Source organism: Rhododendron vialii, chromosome 3a (assembly GCF_030253575.1).
Source record: "Rhododendron vialii isolate Sample 1 chromosome 3a, ASM3025357v1".
NCBI lineage: Eukaryota > Viridiplantae > Streptophyta > Magnoliopsida > Ericales > Ericaceae > Rhododendron > Rhododendron vialii.
The window spans coordinates 7855434-7877343 of record NC_080559.1 but is presented as its reverse complement, the minus strand read 5'-3'; the positions used below and the strand labels follow the sequence as shown (position 1 = coordinate 7877343).

General features: G+C 39.0%; 2 protein-coding genes across 3 annotated transcripts; both read right to left on the bottom strand.

Moving 5' to 3' along the window:
- Window positions 1-6556: 6556 nt before the first annotated feature.
- Window positions 6557-11645, bottom strand: LOC131318562 (calcium-dependent protein kinase 26-like). 2 transcript variants are annotated; one of them, XM_058348425.1, is made up of 7 exons: window positions 10105-11645; window positions 9434-9577; window positions 9153-9305; window positions 8284-8399; window positions 7930-8097; window positions 7406-7621; window positions 6557-6871 (listed from the first exon to the last, which is right to left on the bottom strand). In XM_058348425.1, exons 1-7 carry the CDS (start codon window positions 11003-11005, stop codon window positions 6746-6748), a joined length of 1824 nt encoding a protein of 607 aa, XP_058204408.1. In that variant the 5' UTR covers window positions 11006-11645; the 3' UTR covers window positions 6557-6745. The 2 variants fall into 2 exon arrangements, with proteins under 2 accessions (XP_058204408.1, XP_058204409.1); XM_058348426.1 differs by lacking the exon at window positions 7406-7621.
- Window positions 11646-15767: 4122 nt separating this feature from the next.
- LOC131318564 (fra a 1-associated protein) lies at window positions 15768-21363 on the bottom strand. The gene is made up of 2 exons (XM_058348430.1): window positions 20905-21363; window positions 15768-16404 (listed from the first exon to the last, which is right to left on the bottom strand). The coding sequence occupies exons 1-2, from the start codon at window positions 21105-21107 to the stop codon at window positions 16026-16028; spliced, it is 582 nt and encodes a 193-aa protein (XP_058204413.1). The 5' UTR covers window positions 21108-21363; the 3' UTR covers window positions 15768-16025.
- Between the last annotated feature and the right edge of the window lie 547 nt (window positions 21364-21910).

Here is a 21910-nt window from a genome sequence, read left to right as displayed (position 1 = left end):
ACCAACTAACTTCTATTGTGAACCACAACTTTTTAGTTTTGTCCTTATTTGAATTTTTTTTATCATTTGTTAGTTTTGCGTCAAATTTTTTATGTGTTATTGGTTTGCCTGGAAGAGTGGAATCGAAAAAGTAAAAAAAAAAAAAAAACTTTTTGAGCTGTTTCTTGAATATTTTTCAAAATATTTGTGTAAATGTTACAATTTTTTACTTTTCTGATTCTCATCGTTGAGACAAACTAATACTACCAAAATGCGAACTTCATGAAAGTGTGTGATTCTATAGTGACCCAGAGCGCAAAGTGGTGCTCCGGACAGTTGAATAATTGCAGTAGTGTTATGGGGACCGACCGGTCCCATATAGAAATAGCACTGACGGCTGTGCCGGGCCATCTCCGGCCACCGGACGGCCGATCCGAGCTGTTCAAAAATTCTAAAAAAAAAATTGAGGGGGCCCAATTAGGAATCAACAGTATCCGATGTGTGTAGGGTGTTTGATTCAAACACCCTATTTTTCGTGTATATATGCATTCAGTATGAGACCGGTTGATCCCTATAGCTTTATTGTATACTCCCTCCATTCCATATTGAGAGTCCATCATGAAAAGTCGTGTCATTTTTCAAATAAAAAAATCAACTACTTTCGTATATAATTTTTTAAATTTTTTCGCACCAAATTAAAGTACTAATTGAGATCATTAAAACGGTGCAAAAAAATTGAAAAATTATGCACGGAAGTAGATAATTTTTTGATTTAAAAAGAGATAAAAGAGAGAAAGGAAGACTGTTATTATGGAACGGAGGTAGTATTATAAAGGTGATTCTTTTCTATACACTTTCTTATTTTTCCTTCATTTCTTTTCTTTTTCATATGCTCCATAAAGGCAGTTAGGAATCTTAGGATGGCAAGTTTCCTCTTTCATATGTAGTACTAGTATTTTGTAAAGGGATTTGATTTCCGCGCTACAAGAATGACCAGAGGCGCTCCAAACTTGTTTCCTTCTGCCATTCAAAATAATCTGCTGCATTTGCAGCCCAAAATCAAATCAAGAACCATTTTGTACATGATTGTATGGGACCCACTTAGAAGTTCCGCACAAACGATCCGAACCGTTCAAAAATTATAAAATATTTTTTTGATTAATCTTGAAAAAATTAGCACAATTGGATTTTTTAAGTAATTGATCTAATTTGTTCCATTTTCCATTCATAATTTAGGACCCTAAACTCTAAAATAATCTTGAATGGTTCGGATTAGATCGTTTATTTTATTTTATAATTTATAAGATCAATTAAAAAATTATGTTATAATTTTTGAGCAGTTCGGATTGTTTTTACGAGACTTCTAAGTGCCCACACAATCATGTGCAAAATGGTTCTTGATTTGGTTTTGGGCTGCAAATGCACCAGATTATTTTGAATGCGAGAAGGGGACAAGTTTGGAGCGCCTTCGGTCTTTCTTGGAGCGCGGAAATTAGATCCCTTTAGATTGTTAGTCGACCTCAATCAATCTAAGATTTGAAGACAGAATTATCCTCCCTCTTCTCTCATGTATTTCACTTGTTACAATGAATAAGTTTTGAAATTTTGTATTTGAACCTCGTTTTTCGGGTTGATTTAACTTTCAACATTTTTTACGAAAAAAATGTATAAAGAGCCCATTTTTAAATTTTGCTTTGAGCCCCCCTATTTCGTGAAAGTGGGAGGGCTGCTGTGTGCATCTCATTGTCTATCTCAGTAATCAATGGTTTAGATTTTAAAAAAACTTTTTTATAATCCAGGCGATCCAAAACACTTTTAAATTGTGAGATCGAGGCGTTGTTGCACGCTGCTATGATTTGCGAACTCAAGTCCGGTGGTAACAAACTAACAAGGGAAAACCAATTCTTAATTATGAAGCTCAATTAATCATCGAAATAGAGTTGACCAAGCTTCAGAACAACCATAATGCATATCCATATGAGCTGGCTGTTAGATAGAAGTATTTATAATGTAATCAACATGGTATGTTGATTTAATTAGTTAGGTTGGATGTTAATTCTTTAATAACAACTATCATATAGATTCACTAGTGCTAACCCGTGCCTACGGCACTACGCATCCCGATTGGAAGGGGATTACAGTTATGTGATTTAGGTGAAAACCATGAGTACTTAACCGGGAAGTGAGAGGATGCACTACAGCCTTTGGATCAAATGAATCTAAGCCGTTCCAATAATTTGTCTCCACACCCTTATGTTTTATAATCGAGATGTATATGAGTCAGGTTGGCTGTTTTTGTTTGGAGTAAGAACCTCTGCAGTCCCTCAAAAGGGTATCTGACCGGACAGTTTTTGCATGGCATTAGAGCTTATAAGATTTACAACATAGATGTGCATCGAGAACATATCGGTTGATTTTTTATAGCATGAGACTATTGATCTTGATGACTGTCAAAGAAGTTAACTGTCCCGATCATTGAAGTGCGTCCTTGGAAAGACCCACAGAGGGCTGTGCTGACTAGCCCGGTCCCTTTTGAGGGACTAGAGAGTAGAGAGCAGCACAACTCTGTGTTGTTCACCTAATAATACTCATATATACGTATTATGAATAGTGTTACCCAAAATGGCAACCAAGAAGGGGGGAAAATGGTTGCTAAAGCCAATAAAGATTATCTCTAACAATCTTTTAATCAAAACAATACGAGTAAGTAAAAAAGAGAGAGAGTTAGAACCCGATTATAGTGGTTCGGTTCGGATTTGTCCACGGTCTGGCTTAGTCCACTTCTCCTCAAGCAATTACTTGAAGGTTTCTTTAATCTTCAAAAAGATTACAGTAAGTCTTGCGGGTGCTTACAACGACCTTATCCCCTAACTTTCCCGAGGAGCTAGTACAACCGTAAGAGTTTTCTCCGAAAATCTCTTAAAAACAATAACACCCAAATTCAAACCCGAATTTGGTCTTTTAATCTTTCAAGTGTTTGGCTCAAACACTTGCTTAGGAATTACAAGTATGTGAAGAAATTTGAAGCTCTCAAATAACAATAACTTCACAAGGTAGATATGAAAATAGAAGCACTCAACTTATACAAAATCTCTCTCAAGATAGATATGAAAGTGTTGGCTTGATTTTTAGAGAATTTGCTTGGGGTGATATGAAAGTTGTAGCTTGAATCCCCACTCATCAATGAGTTCTTGAACCCTTATATAGCCATTCAATCTCCCACTAGCCGTTTGTAAAGTGATGGAACCGTTGGAGAGTTGAGTGGAGAAATTAGCCGTTGGAGGCCATTTTACACTGGCCGGTTGACAGAGTGGTCGTCCGGCCAGTCATCTGGTGGATCATCCGATGGTCTCCGGTTGTCACAGCTCTCTATTCAGACAGCCGGTTCGTCAACCTGTGGCTTAAATTTCATCTCAATAAATCCGTTAAAGCAAGTATTGAGCTTATTAAGTCTTTGTAAGATTTGAACTTTGAATCCAAGAGACTTTATGCAATATTTCAAGGCAAAGAAACAAATTTGTCCGAAAAAAGACTTTGCGATAAAAGATTTTCTTTTGCCAAATAATAAAAACTTTATTAATATAATCATCAAAATAATAAATAGTAATGCATATAATTTTCAACAAATTATCATGCATATATTTGTCAACAATTAGTATCAGCAGGAAGATGTCACTCCAAATCTTCAAATAGAAATCGGTTGGTCAAAGGGACTTAAGGGGTTTTCATAAGATTTCATCTTCGAAAGCTCCCACGAGCTATCAGCTCCTTCGACGCTAGTTTGTTACGAGATTTTGCTCTGCTTTGAATTGGGTCCTCCTCTATTACTGGATGATGATATTGGCTCCCAAAATTAGTTAAGGTATGCGTAAGTTGACCCAGACACCTGAGTTTATAAGAAAAATAAAATCTTCAAATGGATAAAAGCTAGAAAAAAATAAAGTGCATATATCTAGCCAAATGGATCTTCTTGTATTATATACTAGCAATCTTTGACTTTGAAGGGTTAAAACAAATTAATTAATAGTTGCTGAATTCATCATGTTCTAACTCTTTTCTGTTTTCGCTAATCATCATGTTCTAACTTGCATGAGCTGCCATTGATAGTCCCACACACACACACCTTATATTTGCTTTTTTGAGCACTTGAGCCGCATAATGAATTTACATCCCTTCTTGTTTTGCATGATTCTTTTCTTGTTTTGCTTTTCTTGTTGAACTTATTGGGTACATTGGAGAGGCAGCCTGAGGAAGGAATCTTGCTTATGACAGAAGAACCGATCCCTTTACCAAACGAGCCGAGCCCGCTTCGAAGTATTCGAGCTCAGTTCGTTTACCAAACGAACCTAAAAACTTGAGGAGCTTGGCTCATTTGTAACAAGCCGAGTCTGACTAATTTATCTAACGAGCCTCTTTAAATGAGCTGAGCTTATACAACGAACCAAGCTCGGCTCATTTAATAAACGAGGCCCGAGCTCGGTTTGATTACTCCGAACCGAGCCTAACTTTTGAGTGTCTAGCTTGACTCATTTAGTAGTGAGCCTAAAACTTGAGCTCGATTTGAATACTAAATGAATCGAACCGAGCCACAAACTACTCGCAAACAGCTCAGTTGGTTTGCAGCCATAAATTGGCGATGATGCAAGTCCCAAGAATTAAACTTCCAAGAATAGCATCAATAATTATGATCAAAACTTGCAACTACAACCGAACCAAATTATTGATGCAAGTCTGGCAACTGGCAACTCCTTGAGAATGTGGGGCCTGAATGGAAAATTAATTCAGTGCCCCCAGGAGCACCTTCACGGGAGCCCAGTCTTCTTTTCCACTGCACCGGATCAAGAGAAAAAAAGTGTAAGTTCCACCCCTGTAAAAGATGTCTGAAATATCACGTGCCAGTGCTGAGTGCTGTGGTCGGTGACATCTCGCATGAATGGGAATGAACCGTAGAGCTAAGTTCCATCCGTGTAAAAGAGCTCTGGAATACCACATGACCGTGCTGTGGTCTGTGACATCTCGCATGAATGAAAATTAATGAACCGTAGAGCTAAGTTCCGCCCGTGTAAAAGAGATCCGGAATATCACGTGTGGCGGTGCTGTGGCCAGTGGCATCTTGCATGAATGGGAATGAACCGTAGAGCCCTGACGTGGTGCAACGTGGTTGGGCCCCGCTTTTCCGGCCCCTAGCAATTTATTACAGTAAATCCTCTTGCTGTCATGCGCAACCACGACGTGCGACCGCCGTTGATCTCGGAGTCCAATTGTTTTCCAAGGCCATATATACATGCATTGTCGTGTCGACCGACTCTCATAATGCACGAGAGAGAGAGAGAGAGAGAGAGAGAGAGAGAGAGAGAGAGAGAGAAAAGGCCAAAAAGGGCATACATTTGGCATTTGTTTATAACCAAAAACGGTGGGGCTCTACCGGTTCGTCCGGCAATCGGGAACCCTATAGTGCATGAGTGCATTATCTCGATCGTTTAAAAATGTTTTCAATTGTTTGGATTTAAAAAGCAACTCTTACAAGGAAGAGTTTTGTTTCCACTAAACTACAAGTAGTAGACTACCATGTTTTTTGTTTTGTCTTTATTCAAATTATTTTCGCGTTTGTTAGTTTGCGCCAAACCTCTATGTATTATGGGTTCGAGTTTATGAGAAAAATCGAAAAAGTAAAAAATTATGATCTTTACTCATATTTTTAGAAATATCCAAGTAAAAACCCAAAAACTTTTTAGGCTTTTTCTTGGATATTTCTTGCATAATTTTTACTTTTCCGGTTATTCTCGTCTAGACAAACCAATGTAATACTTAAAAGTTTGGAGCAAAATTAGCAAACGCAAACAAATTTTGAATAAAAACAAAACGAACAGTTGTAATCTATAACTTGTAATTTAACGAAAACGGGGTTTTATTTTTAAATTCGAACAATTGATTTGGTCCCCGGATACGTTTCATTAGGAGGTTGTTTACCCCAAAAACAAGTTTCCAAAAGAAAACAAAAACTCCTGGCATTGTTCCCGGCAAAAAAAGCCACGGCGGTCTCAAAATAGGGTTCCCTAGGCCTCCACAATTACGCACGTCTCTCTCTCTCTCTGACCCAGTCACATGGTGTGTTTTTTGGAAAACCGGTTTTTTATCCATCAGAGTTTCAATTCGCTCCATAATTGGTCGGGTTTTTGTGAGTTTTGCTCGAAAAGTCGGTGATGCAATCGTAACGATGCTAATGTCTCACATCGACTAGATATGGGTTTAATTTCGTGTATACAAGCTTCTAGAAACCCTCTCATTGTAGGGCCGGTTTTCAAGAGCGAGTTCTGCTCCCACGAGTTTGTACTCCACTATGTTGGGTTTGGAGGGAGGTTTTTAGAGTATTAAGTGAAGAGAGATAGAAAAAATGTATTGAATACCGAGTGCAGGAGTTTTGAGACTCAAAACGTACAAACTCGGGAGTTGCGGAAACGCTATTCACCCAACAACGCCGTCCATCTCTGCTATGAGAAAAAAAACAACTGTATAACCAAGTACAACTTGACAAAACCAAAGATAGGATCAAAATCAAGTATTCTGCACAAAAATTAAAATTTCAAATTCTTATAAACAAAAAATGGACTGCTTCCTATAAATGTACCACAAAATTGGATCATCCATTCTCTCTGATGTTCCAAATAGATACAGCACCACCAAATATACAGATGGGTATGGCCCATACAAAGAAGAAGAAATAATCTAATGAAGATGCAAGGAGCACAACAAGATATAATCAGTGTCAGAAAACAGGTAATGCCTCTCTAAAACCAGGGCTAAAACCTGCATGCTGCAGACGCTTGGTACCGAGAGCAGCGTTTCCTCTTTGCATCATGGCAACAAACTCAATGTAATCTATGCAGCCATCCTGAAATATAACAAAAATAAATTCAGGAAGGTTAGTGACAAGTTGACCGTAATCCAAAACGAGACGGGAAAAGAGAAAATCAGTATGTAATCGTTTTCTTCGCATCGCTGACTAGTTACTAGACCTGTTGAACGCGAATTTTACACCTAAAAGATTTTCATTCTTGACTGCTGAAGACAGATTTAGGTTTCTTAACTTGCGATGCTCTCTGGAAATGCAAAAACCATCCAACTGATTAGAACCCTTGAACAGAGATTTCCATTCCATCAAGCATGACTCTCCACTATATGAATTAAGGCCATCCATGCCTGAAAACTCTTTTCACATTTCCCTTGTCTCTCAAGACTGGCTGTGTTTCGATCTTGGATTTTTTGAGGGATTTGTGGAGGGAGAGACAGAGACGGAAGATCAAGGAAAACATGACTAGCTAGGTCTGTCTTAATAGCTTTCCCAGTATTTTCTTTTCCATCTACGTATCGATCCAACATCCATATACAGCCTACGACAAATTGTTTATCCAAGTACTGCACTCACATTGTTTTGGTCAACTTCTTGGATTATTTCTTCCAAACGGAAATCCACGATTCCAAACTCCTCGCAAGCTTGTTGAAACTCATCTTGGGTGATGTAACCACTGCCGTCTTTGTCAAAGTAAGAAAAGGCAGCAAAAAGATTATCTACCCTCTGAATTTCGGTAAGATACAATGTTGCAGCTATGAACTCCCCGTAGTCTATGTTATCTAAATCTGCCTGCATTTTAACCGTTGCAAATCAGATATCCAAAATGAGGAATGACTACAAATCAGATATCCAAAATGAAGATTAAATTTGGTGAACTACTGAATTCTTAGATCACCGTATATTGTCATAGATGCACGAAAATAGGGCAAATTTATTTCAGTACTGGAGGTATTAACTTAGGACGTCAAGGGAAGAACTTCAGCCAAGAGAAAATATCGTTCTTTTTTGTTGTTTCAAAACGCAAATGAGGAATGAATTCTTGTTCAAATTTGTCAAAAGTAGAATTGGTTAGATTGGATTCTGCTAATGATACTTACAGCCTGCATCAGATCATAGATCTCGGACTCGTTGAGATTAGCACCGTATCTTTTCAGTCCAGCCTTGAGTTCTTCAAAAGTAATTTGACCACTGTTGTCCGTGTCTATCGCTTTGAACATTTCCTTCAGGCCGGCGATTTCTTCCTCACATAAACACCCGGCAATGACCTAGATGCGAAACATGTTAATAGAAACACAAAGGAAGTATTTCAAAGAGTGGACACTGGACAACCATACTATGTGCAGAACTATGAAATGAATCCAGATTCTAGTTTTTTTTTTTTAAAGTAGTTGAAGTGACAGACTTCTTTTGCTGTGGTGAGTTTAGTGACTTGTGAAATAGCCAACACTTACTCGAAGAGCCATTTTCTCAAGCTTGTTCATGGCAGAAACCTGTGTCAATCGACTTAAGACAACAGGGTCGAGAGGCTTGTCAGGCGCTACTACATCCTCCTGAATCCAAGGATGGCCTACGATAAACAACAAAAACAAAGACTGGTGATTAGTATGTAAAACATCTCACTATGTGCATTCCAAACATCTATAATAGCTCATTTCTCAGTAGCTTTGTTACATGAATTTGCCTTCTTGGGCGAAGTACCTATGTTGACACGACACGACAGGGGTGGATATGGTCACGTATGTAGATAAAACAAAGAAAAAGAGAAAAGATAATTGGGTCAAGTATCTTGTCTCCTATATCCATAGTACCAAATCTGGATCCATATCTACCTATCATCTATTTCAAGGTTTGAGATGTCCGACCCCTGGATATGCACCCACACCCCATACTCCCACCCAAATCAGAGTAACATTTCTCAGTTCTACGCAACGGAAGGGAACAGGTTTTCCTCCAAGGTTTAGAATATATTGTTCCTCTTTTGGCCTATTGGAATCATTCATGGACCAGATTTTGGATTGACTTCAAGAAATGAAGAAGCAATGGATTCTGATATTTTTGGCAGACAATTACGAAATACATGTTTTGACAGATGAATTATGTTAGACAAAACGAAAACATAAATTAATTTGGGGACAGTTTCCACCATTTGCTTATGGGACTGTTGCGCGTCACATGAAACTTGATCAGCTTCTTGAGTGAAAAGAAAAAAATGGCATTGAAAAGCAATATAGTTCAGGTAATGAGCTCTGATAAGGTAATTTGAATTGAGAATTTACATATACCAATCAAAAGAGCTGACAAAAACAACGTAATGACTTACATAGAACTTCATGCGCAGTTAGCCGCTTTCTAGGGTCTCTCACAAGCATTTTCCTGACTAGATCTTTCGCGCTTTGAGAAATATTAGGCCATGGACCTGATGATAAGTCGAGATCACCATGCAAAACCTTTTCGAATATATCTTGCTCAGTTTCTGTACCAAAATAGATAACAACGACAACAAATACCTTAGAATGAAGATTAAGGACGGTTGCTAGGACAGAGGAAAGAATTAGGGAAAACCCATCGCGTCTTCTGGTCAGATATCCGAAAAATTCTTACCTGCCCAAAATGGCGGCACCCCACATAGGAGAATGTAGATGACCACGCCGGCGCTCCAAACATCTGCTTCTGGACCATAACACTGGCCCAGAACTTCAGGTGCAACATAAAATGGGCTGCCAACCACATCAGTGAAAATTTCGCCTGTGATACAAAATTGCTAAATAAGATTAAAAGAGTCGAATATTTAACCAAGTCAAATCACTGCCGGCCAGGCGAATTATCAAGTATTATGTCCACACAGATGATGAGATTGACGTGTCAAAAAAAGATGATGAGATTGAGGAGATATAACTATAGATATATTGTCAACAAGTTTCTTCAAACATTCTACGATAGTCGTATTCTTTAGCGAGTAAGGCGATTTCAATGTAGCCATTTCATACAGTTTCCTTTTACACCACTGAAGCAAAGTTATCTATCCTAACCAGCAAAACTGTAGTAAGATTCTGATGAGTATTTTACACTGGCGATTTGGAAAAAATCATTTCCTTACAAAAGTCAAGAAAGTCATGCTTAAACGCCTGTCGCGTAACAAAATTTATTTTCTTTCTTAGCAAGACCGATTTTACCAAGTAAACACTTAAAGAAATGTTGAATGAATCAGAAGATAATGATGCACAAGGATATAAATTGGATACAAGTTATACAACTAATATTCAAAAACATACCTGGCTTGAAAAATACTGATAGCCCAAAGTCTATTGTCCTAAGAGGCGAATCCTCCTGCTCATTGACAAAAAGGAAATTCTCGGGCTTAAGGTCGCGATGCATGACTCCCATTGAATGAAACGCTTTGATCACACCAACAATAGTCCTTGCAAGCTTGGCCGCCTTTCTCTCCGAGTAGTGCCCCCTCTTAGCAATCCTATCGTACAGCTCACCGCCCGTACACAACTCCATCACCACATGAACCGCCACAGCATCCTCGTACGCCCCTTTGATCGAAATCACGTTAGAGACTCCGGACAAGTGGTGCATGATCTCTATTTCCCTCCTCACATCCTCCACATCGACCTCCGTCACCAACCTCCTCTTCGCGATGGATTTGCAAGCATATTCCTTTCCTGTCGCCTTTTCCACGCACAGAAAAGTCGTCCCATATTGCCCATGTCCTAATTTCCTCCCCAGATTGTAGTACTCCTTCAAATGACCGGCTCTTGTTCTCAAAACGGAATCTGCCTGTAGCCCTGCACTTGACACCTTCTTGACATTGTGTGGCTTTCTGGGTTTCGCAGGCTCCACCCGTTTAGGCTCTTCCTTTATAACTATCGTCGAGCTTTCTTGTCTAATGGGTTGTGATGGTTTGGTCTCTTCCTTCACTATCACCAACGGCTCCAGCGCAATACTGTGCGCTGGTCGATCTTCTTTGACTATCAGCACCAATTCTGGGGGCTTGTTTAGGATGGGGGTAGGAGCATATGGGTCTGTAGCTGCTGAAGGCGCCTCAATGCCAAATATTTCGTTCGTAAAATAAAATATCAGATCAGGTGACCGCGACCAAAATGTTTGTGAAATCGCCACAAAGCAGCAGTCTTTCGAAAGCCTGGATCCAACGCAGTTATTTCCCATCTTCTAGGACTCTCTTTGTCCTCCCCTAAAGGGCAGCTGCGCGTTCTGAAGTCTCAATTCAAAAATAAAGTTGTCCTTACGGGCATAACGATCAACTCGATCCCAAACAACCGCCAAAATCAATAGCTACTTCGCCAAGAGGACTTTGGCCCAAACGACCTCAGGGGTGCACTTAGGTGCTAAGAGTATGGAGGTTAGGATTTCAACTCCTCCGAGGTGCTAATCTAACTATTCTAACAATGCTATCTCGCCGAGCAACCAATGAGGAAATATTTTACCCACAAAAATCCGGGAAGAAAAGAAGAAGAAGAAGCATTTTAAACAATTGAAAACTTGGCGAAAAGATTAAACCTAGGCCTTGGAGAAAGCTTGTAAACCCTTGAATCTCTTGAATGCAAACCCAGAAAACTATTGATCTTGATTCTTAATTCAAAAACCAAGATTAACCCAAGAAACTGAGTAGAAACGAACAGGGTTATATTTAGGAACTCAAAATTCAATTTGATCTTTTCAAAGGCTCGAAAGTGGAAAATGTAAGAGGAGGAAAGATCAAGAAACTGAGAAAGGGTCAGCTGTCGTGTGTGTACTCAGCCTTTTGCTCACCACGTCTCTCTCTCTCTCTCTCTCTCTCAAGTATGAAGCCTTGCGCAGTTGTTGACTGGGCTGGAGCTTTGAATTTCTAATATGGGCTTGTGTTCTAATATGTACTCTGCCAACCCTCGGAACTATACGCGGTTGGAGAGGAAGGAAAAAGGAAGGTAGGAACAAGAAGTGGCAGGTTTTTCGGTTGGAAAGTATCAAAGGGCGGTTTGGTAATTTACTAGTCGATGGACAGCTGTGATGGTTTTTTTATTTTATTTTGAATTTTCAAAGGAAATTAATTTTCACACTCTCATTTTATCCGAATGAACACTTTTTTGTTTTTGTTTTGTAGCAATATGAAATTACATAATTATCCTTTTCATGTGTGAAGGAAAAAATGTATGAATGGTAATTTTGTGATTCCACGTGAATGAAGACAAAAAAAATAGAGTGTACTTGAAAAAAAGGGAGTGTGAAAATTAATTTCTTTTTCAAATTCTCCAACCTTGGCTATGAATTTGGAGGTGTCAATTTTTTGAAGATTTATTTGACATCCACAAAATTCTCCTCTGCAACGTCCTTAGCGTCAAATTTTGAATTTTAATTTAGACTTTCGGAAAGTTTTGTTGCTACATGGCCATTTTTTTTTTTTAATAAATAGAGAGTTGACATCACCTTAAAAAAAATGATGTGAGTGAAGGTCACGCCAAATTCACATTAAATTTGGCATTTCAAATGACAGCAGCGTCGAAACTGATTTTAACTTTAAAAGTGATGGTTTCTTCGCCACGTGATATTTGAAGTCTCCAGTAGGAAGTGCTCATATATCTCATTCAAACGACAGCTGGATTGAAACTCATTTTGGCTTCAAAAGTAGTTGTTACTTCGCCATGCTAGACTTGAAATCTCCCGTTGGAGATGCTCATATATCTGATATTCAGACGTCAAAATCTCAAATTCGCAATATAATAACGTTAGCGGGCAATGAACCGACTCCGGTCCTACATTCAGAATCTTCATCCTTAAAACTATACAGTTGGCAAAGATCGTTCAAGCCAAAAAACAAAGCTATATAACCTGACAATTGTTTTTAAATCAACAAAAAGTGATTAATCCTGTGCAATGCATGGATTACTAATTACATTATCCTTTTGTGGAAAAAAAATTCGAACTTTGATATTCGCACTTTTAATGAGTTTTGATACGAACATAGGTAATAGTGTACTCTTTTTCATTTAGCCCGTTTTGGAGCAATGAAATTATTTTTGTCGATAAAAAAAAATAGTGTACTCTTTAAATTGAAAGTCTGGAGAATTATCCATTGAATTAGTGCTATTTTTGGAGAAACAACGTCGTAAGGTATACCAAACACTGGACCAGTACGATGCGTAGGCCACAGAGATTGATTACATAATTTTTCATATTTGGTAGTAGCGTCCAAGATTACTATATGTGATTCAAAGCGGAGACTAATTACATAATTTCTCTTAGTTTATAGAATCGTCGGTGATTATTACTCATATATGTGATTCAAAGTGGAGACTGATTATTATCTGTGATTCAAAGTGGAGACTGATTACATAATTTCTCATAGTTTATAGAATCGTCGGAGATTATTATATGTGATTCAAAATGGAAACTGATTATTATATGTGATTCAAAGTGGAGATTGATTATATAATTTCCAATGTTAGTTTCACTATGGGATAGTACTATATATAGGTGCCAAGGCTGCAATCTCTAGGCAACTTCCCCATGGATAGAATCGTCGGAGATGTTATTATATGTAATTCAAAGTGGAGACTGATTACGTATTTTTTCATAGTTGATAGAATTGTCGGTGATTATTATATGGGATTGTATGCATTTGAAAGGAAAAACGAATCTCCCTGGCTGAATGAATTTGTCCATTAGATGTATAAAAAAAAAATCCTATGAAATGAGTGATTCTTAAATTTTAAACGTAAACCATATATAAATGACGGAAAATAAAGTTTGTAACTTCATTAAAAAAAATATGCTATTTTTTTTTTTAGTGAATTTTTTTAGTATCTTATCTTGTTTTTTAAGAAACAGTTTTTTTTTTTTTTTAAATTGAAATGTACTTGTACTTTGCCCCTCACTAAATTTTAATTGCCGTCTCCGCCTTAAATTATGTGTTTTTAAAGCAACATTTTTCCAGACCAGCACCAGCTGGGTGGTGCCGTGACATTGCATCCCTCTATTTCGCGTTATTTTTTTTTGTCCTTTCACAATCGGATGTTTGAGCCAGTTTGCGGAAACCTTGACTAATTTCAAGATTTCAAGGCCTGAAGTTAAGAACGGGACAAACCCTCTAGTGACCCGAAGGTTTGAATTATTCAGCCTCCGTAAAATTCAAATACACAACCTTCAAGGAAGACAAACACTTTTATTAACTTTTTCATACCAACTTGATAAAAAACGCGGAGTGTGGATTAACCTATTTGGTTTTCTTGTCACGACGACCATTACAATGTGAAAAAGATGTCCTCCCATAGTGGGAAAGACCAACCCCTTGCAAATGGTTGAAGCAATCCATTTCCATTATCTACAGCACACCATCTTGATTTGACAATCAAAATGAAAAAAAACGATTAATTCACTATGCCCGTGAGTTTCGCATTTCCCCTTAACTGTGAGGAATTTTTTCAGTGCCGGGTGGGTATCATGTGGTGCCGTTCGGTTCATTCGAACCGTCCAAAAGTGTTTTGGAGGATTCGGATTAAAAACAATCTATTAACGGTACCGTTAAACAATTTATTAATGGTACCATTAATAGATTGTTTTTAAGTACGGTTAATAGATTGTTTTTAATCCAAATCCTTTAAAATACTTTTGATCGGCTTGAATGCGCCGAACGGACACCACGTCAGCCGTACCCACCTGGCACCGAAATTTTTTCTCCTTAACAGCATGTGCGCCACTACTACTTTGGGCAAAAGCAAAACAGTGCAAAAAAGTTGCCCAAATGTTACCCAATCAAAAGATTAAAGCAAGAATTGCCCAAAAAGTGTACCGACTTTTTTCGATTACACAGGATCTATCATGGCGGAGACTTGGAATTCTTCTGAACTGAAAGCTACAGGCAATAGTCTATCATGGTGGAAACCAAGAACCGTAATGTGGACTAGTCATCAGTCCGAGAAGATTTTCAGTGCCGAGCAGGTATACGTGGTGCTCGCTCGGCGAATCTTGACAGTCCATTTCAATTTTGGACTGTTCGGATTTGGAGAGAGAAACAAGAGAGAGAGTGTTGGGATAAGAAGAGAGAGAGTGGTTCAATCCGGGTGACGGCTTGGATGTGTTGCTCGGGTACCACGTCAGCTGGGTGACATGGTACACATCCGGCACCCGAAAAATTCTCGATGAAAAATCGAGAATTTTTCGATCATGATTAGTTATGGAATGCAATGACGGATCCATGTTAAGGCTTATGAGGGCCACGCCCCGCGTTGTTTCGGAATTTTTTTAAATTTTTTATTATTATTAATATTAGTAATTTTTTTGTTTGTTAAGAACACATTGATATTGAATTTTGTATTGGATGTTATCTAGACATTTAAATACTTTAAGAATATGTTCGTTTTGAGTTCCAGAACCGAATTTTTTCCTTTGAACATGGTCTCCCGTATGTTTTTCGTTCAATTATTATCTCATTTCTCTTTCTATATATCTCCACACATTACCCAAAAAAAACATCCCCCAAAACATAAACCGAACAAACTATTAAATTTCCAAACCTTGAAATTTCAAAATCTTGTTGTTCATAGTTTAGCCCCACGTTCACAAAATCCTGGTTCAGTCCCCATGATGGAATATCGGCGCAAAAATGTGAGGCCCTAATATCGATAGCCTGAGTTTTAAATCTCGATATCGAACCGCATACACAAGTATATAATGATATCGGAGGTCTAAAATTCCATTGCGTAATAGCCGGCACGATACATAAACAACTTATATTTCTCCTGCATCCTTCTTCATCACAACAAAAACGTAAACTAGGTTTGGTAGGTTTGGTGAGGGCGTAAATTGGGCGTCCATGTGTTTTTTGTGTTCGCATACGTACCCACTATATCTTGTGTCAGCGTTCCGCGAATTCATACAAGCAACAATCACGCATCAGCGTAATACCAAATACTGTACCAATTTCGAGATCCAATAATAACAAACAAAACCATTTTATAGGGTAAAAAAGTTTTAGTAGAAACAGGGAAAAAAAAACCTATGCCCTGAAACTGCAGCACAAAACCATCTACTAAGGGGCAACATAGTCAAAAGTTTCAGAAGCTTTTCCTAGGACACATGGTTTTTATTGTAAAGGGTATTCACATCGAAGAGCATGATAACAAAGGTCAACCGTTAATTCAACGGCAAACCACCAGAAGGGTAGAGTGACCATTCTCAACTGCCTTTTTCTTCAAACATCTCTAGCCAACGCAGAAAGATCGACATGTCCAGATTCGGGATTCTTAAGTTTAGGAGGAGCTTCTTTGGACTGATGCTCTTCAACAGGTATTCCACGCCTACTGGATGAAGAAGATAAAGAATCTCTATCATATGGCTGTGGAGAACCAAATGCACCGAAGAACCCATTCCTCATTTCTTCTGCTGCTTCAAAGAAACGGCCAAGGCCGCCAAAGAGGTTACGTTCCATCGCTTCGATGTCGCTGCGCAGACCAGGGAAGTCGAATGGCGCCACAAGATCAGATGACTCCGGAGGGAAGGATCCTTTCTTCATCTGCTCTGATACATCTTCTTCGGTGAATTCTTTGTTGGATTGCACCACTTCAGAGGGCCTGAATAACATAAATAATACTCGTTGGGAACAAATTCACAATTTAAGAAAAAATTATGCACGCCACGGACATTAAAAACTCCCATATCACTCCAAAACATCTGTAGATGAGAGCTAAGAAGCAAGGTTATGCACACAGAACACGGACATGGACACCGGATACAACATATGCCCAGAATTCAGACAGGGCCACGCTGGGGACATGAAATCCAAGGTACTATCTCCTGTCCACTAGAGAGGGGCCCAATCAAAGCCGGGGCTTAGCCCCATATGGACTAGCCCAACGCATGACTTTACAACACACGCCAACTGTATGTTATTTAAAATAGTGTGCACGGCAAGTGCTCTGCACATGCAAACTACATAATCATCTGCTTGAAGTATTTATGTTTGTCACTCTATCACTCCTTACGTTGTACGAGTTATCACTTATTACCTTATCCTTATGATAGGTTCACTGGTCCCACATCACGAGCCAAAGAGTATCAGGTTTATGTAGACAGTATAAAAGCTTCATAGCTGTCCCAAATCAAAAAAAGTTGGGAAAAAGCAATTCATGGGGTAGGCTATTTCTAATTTAAAGATGCAATGGTTTGGTTTTCCTTCTTCGCAGCTCTAGGCCACGTATAAGGACAAACTTGAAATAGTTATGAAGTCCATGTCCGCCAGATAGAGGCAATGAAAGATTCAGTCGCACCTCCCCTTTTTTGATATAGCAAGGATGTATGGTGTATCTTACTAGTACATATAAGAATAAAAAAGCATTATATCTACCAAAACAACAAAAAATCCAAACGTAAGTGTGTACTAAATATGTATTCATGAACTAAGCATCCACAACAATTTTGACTCCACCCAAACTTCGTTAAAAATGCATTTAAATTCCTGATGTGTCCCCAATCTGTCCTAGCATGTTCCCAATGTGTCTGATAAAGAAAATCGAACACATATTTTGGTATGTCAAACACGTGCCTGAAGTGTCTCATGCCATCTGAGACAGAGTACGTGAGGCTAATAGGTGTGTCTGTGTTTCTTAGGATGGGAATGGACCTAGATGCAGATCATATCAAAACTGGTATGGCAGTCCAAAGACTGTAAACTTGACAAAGAGTTGGAGCACAGTCCTAATATATGTACCATGGATATGGACACAGACGCAACACCGCAGGTTTTTAATCATTTTTCCGATTATGCAAACCTACCATATAACCACCACATATTTAGTTTAGCACTCCAATAGAATGCATTATCGACTGATGTTATATGCCTATATGCATCACATATTTTTTGAATTGCACCTTTTGCCCAATACTTTTCAAGTAGTAAATATTTATGAGGGAAAAAGCTTTTAAAATTTACAAAAGTCACCCTGGTCCCTGCCCTGTACCCATGTGCCGTGCCCCCAGTGTGTCCCACCTATGAATATTAAATACAATGCACACGCAATGTGGGGTGTCAAATACATATTTTGACATGTCCTCGGTGTGTCGCGTGTCAACCTAGATATGGCGTTTGTTGATACTTCATTGGTTCCAATGCATATTGAAGTGTGAATGCCAGTATCTCAGCAGCTCATAGAGTCAACTCGCACAGTAGAATCCCGAAGTTACTATGGATAAATTGATTAGATATTTTTTTTATTATCGAGTGAGCCACTTGAGATGCAAAAAAAAAAAAAACTCATCCATCCTTAACGTGGAAGTTTATTTTTCCCTGCACTTCCTGTGATAGAAAACAGAATCACATGAAGACAGAAAAAGTCACTTATTTGGTAAAGAATAAAAGATATGATGCTGCAAAATTTTCCTCTTCATTCTCTTGACATAAAAAAATATTAAACAGGCAAAACAGACCACACTTGTTCAAAATGAAAAATCTAGGGCAAACTCAAGGACTTTTGCCAAATTATTCTTCACTGCCTTAATGTTCATAAGATGCCTTTGACAGTTGGACCTAGACCATACTCCCCTGAACTGGGAATTCCTTCCCTCCATCTTAGCAGCAGCAACAACAAAGCGGGCAAAAAAGAACAAAACCACCTGATGGACTATGTTACATGTACTTGGTTAAGTGAGTTGGGTGCAGGAAAGTGTTCACGCCAAATCCATCTTATTCAAGTTTCCAAGGAGAAGAGATGGTGAATACTAATTTAATTTTCCATAACATGATTTTATATTTCTCAACTGAATTGCGTTAAAAAGGTGATATATAGTGACATTCACCTCGCAACGCGTATTTTATGCTTAAAAAGTACATGGTACTGTAAATTCTTACATATACTTATTGCTTTGGCAGACGAATGTCAGATCTGAGTATCTCATTCCCTTACCCAAGTGTTGGAGGTCCGACACGGTTACTTGCACAGGTTAAAAGAGTTCATATAACATAGTGGCTGAGACCTGAACTGAAAATGCTAAAGAAGATGGTGAGGTGCCTACATCCAATAACCAAACATCGGACCTGTTTGATTCCACCGGGATTCAAACTTATTTTTGAAACATCTGGATCTTAAAGAAAGCATCTAAAACCTAGCTTTTAAGATTTTTAGATGGAAAAATCAAAATAAGTTGGAAACAGAACATCCTACCTACTTGAAGTACAACTGCTAACCTATGTTTGTTCAGATTTTAAGCCCAATAAGCTATATGTAACTGAAAACAAGGGCCGCATAAACATGGCTTGTTCTTCACAAATATGCATGGGGTTGCACTTGCAACCCTCAGCGTTCGATACGCAGTCTCACTGATCCGTCCTTCTTAACAAACAACATTGGTTCTCCCCAAAAAGCAATCCATAACACATTTGTCACCGACACCATCTTGCATGCCTCTTGCACAGAGATCCCCAATTAACTAAAAACTTCCTTTTGCGAATCAAGTTATCAATCATCAGCATCCTTACTTAAGCTGCACAATACACAAATAATGCTACCTTGGACGGGGCATACATACCCCAAATCACCATCAAAGGAATGTAGAGACATCACCTCCACTTGACATTACATAAAGGACTTCACCTAGAGTGATGCAGATGAATGGAGACTCCACAGCATAAACTTTTCTCTTTTCCCAGTCCCTTATATTCCCTATAAGGTATCCATTACGGGCCATAACCCTCCACGTTCCAATCTTGCGCCCTCTTTCAAAGATTAATATACTGCACCTTATTCCACCTACTCACTAAAGGCAATCTTCTGAGGAGCCCCTATTGCGAGCCACCTAACAGGGCACAACATCCTGCTCCGGTGCTACCCCCACAGCACATATAATCCCAAAAGTTGAGCCACCTACCACCACTCAAGTATCACAAACAGCATATCCCGAACCCCACATAATGCTCTTCGAAGTTCGAATACCCTACCAACAAGGAATGACCATCGCCATAGTCAAAGAAGCTACTCACCTGAACTACTCCCATGCTTTGCGGTCACCACACCACTCCAACAAGTTGAGCCACTGACCCCCACTTTAGTATGACAAACAACATACCCCTAACCCCACACAATGCCCTTTGAAAACCCTACCGACATGAAATGACCACCGCCGTAAAAAGTCCACTAACCTGAACTACTCCCATGATTTGTAGTCACCACATCACTAGTCTCCACCATCTCTACCTCTAGGATGCAAATCTCTGAAGCCACTTTCTCAACAATGCTTACCCAACACCACCTGGTTGAAGATCCTCAACCTTCTAACCGTCCCACACATTAGATTGAAAATATTGATTTCATTTTATCTTTAAAATGAATAATACAAAGATTCCAGCGAATATGTTTAGAATGTTCTACTGATGAGCGCACTGCATTTCTTCCACTTCCCTTTTTATAGATTACCATGGGGCAGGGGTGGGATCACATTCCACTTAATCTGGAAATTTATAAAATATTATTTATTATATTATAAGATGTTTTTTTAAGTTATACGATACGGATACCAACCCCCAAATATTTGCTGATAAGTACAGGCAGGGGTGGACCGAGGGAGGGGCCCATGGGGCATGGACCCACCCTCGTTTCCCAATTATTAAAGAATTAGGCTTGTCTCTATATGGTCACGTTCCGATTCCTCCTCAAAATTCCCATCATCCAAACTGTCCGTAACAGACATACCCGCAGCCCCCCAATATTCTTTTATGGGTTCTATGGTCAGGGGTTTCTGGGCTTCATGGGCTAACTTACGTGCACTTACAACTAATCACCTTCCAGGTCCGGTCAAAGGCAGAGGCCATTCGCACTGAGACTAGAAATTCAAAAGAAATTACTTTTTTGCTGCGGCTTGACGTCAAGAATTGAACTCTGGTAAATTATGTGGGGGGCAAACTCACCAACCAGCCTGACTAGCCCCAAGACCTTGGGGCTGCAATTCTAATTTAACAATCAATCAAGGGATACTATACACAAAAATCTCAAATTGGGAAGGAAAAAAAAACCCAAATAAATGAAAGCCAAAATTGAATATAAATTGAAAAGAGCAAGGGAGAGAGAGATGGCAATGAATACCTTCCGAGGCAGTCCCTGAGGATCTCCTCGCTCTTCTCGCACTTCCTGACGAACTTCCCTGGCTCGACTTCTTCGGTCCTGCACTGCGATTTGACGATCTTTCTCGTAGAGCAGCGGTCGCTGGATCTAGGGTCTGCGTTGTTGTCGGATTTTACAGCGCCGCCGTGGCCGTCGTCTGCTTCGTCGGACCACACCCAACCCATTTTACTGCTTTTTTTTTTTGGTTTTCTTCTGGGAGAATCTGGATGATGTGAAGCGAGGGAGATGCACGAATGAAATCTTTAAATAAATTGGAGGTGGCTTGTCGGTTGGGCAACCCAACTAGCAAGTACGTGTGCGGTATCGAGAGCGAGAACGTGAAAGCGCCTGTCTGTCAAGAAAACCTCACCAACATCTAAAATTTGTGAGTGCGAGCGCCCGCGCTCACAAAAATTGAGAGCGGCAGCGAAGCCCAACTGTGGAGTGCAATTTGTCCATTTAAAAAACCTTACAAACATTCAAAATTTGTGAGCGCGAGCGTAGAGCGATAATTGAGAGCGACAACGAAGCCCAACTGCAGAGCGCAATTTGTCCATTTACAGGCTCGTGCTTGTGTCGGGTCCGTTTTGACGATCTAATTCTAATTGCCCCATAAAATTAGGGGAGTGATTTGGTCACTTACTTTTTTTTTTTGTTAATGTCATTTCCCTTTGTGTATTTATTAGATGATTTGTTTCGTAACAGAAGCGGAGTGACATTAACAAAAAGAGGAGTGAGAAAATCAATTTCCTAAAATTATGTCCATTAGATAAATAACTTAATATCGATAAATAACTTTTCAAAACCTTTTTTCGTTGAAAAAATGAATTTGATCCAATGTTCCTGAGCAAAATCTTTTCAAAAATAAAATAAAAATGTAGGTTATGAAAATATATTTATTAATATTCAACGAACATAAGTTTTGACATGTAAACTCTACGAGGTAAATGATTTAGATTTACAGCACAAACATGATGTTGATGGGACT

Coding starts and splice junctions, on each gene's coding strand:
- LOC131318562 (XM_058348425.1), bottom strand. CDS start 11,005: ATGGGAAATAACTGCGTTGGATCCAGGCTTTCGAAAGACTGCTGCTTT. Junction 8,400..9,152: donor AACTGCGCATGAAGTTCTAT/GTAAGTCATTAC, acceptor TGTTTATCGTAG/GCCATCCTTGGATTCAGGAG. Junction 6,872..7,405: donor AAGAAGTTGACCAAAACAAT/GTGAGTGCAGTA, acceptor GTTATATTTCAG/GATGGCTGCATAGATTACAT.
- LOC131318564 (XM_058348430.1), bottom strand. CDS start 21,107: ATGGGTTGGGTGTGGTCCGACGAAGCAGACGACGGCCACGGCGGCGCT. Junction 16,405..20,904: donor CTCAGGGACTGCCTCGGAAG/GTATTCATTGCC, acceptor TATGTTATTCAG/GCCCTCTGAAGTGGTGCAAT.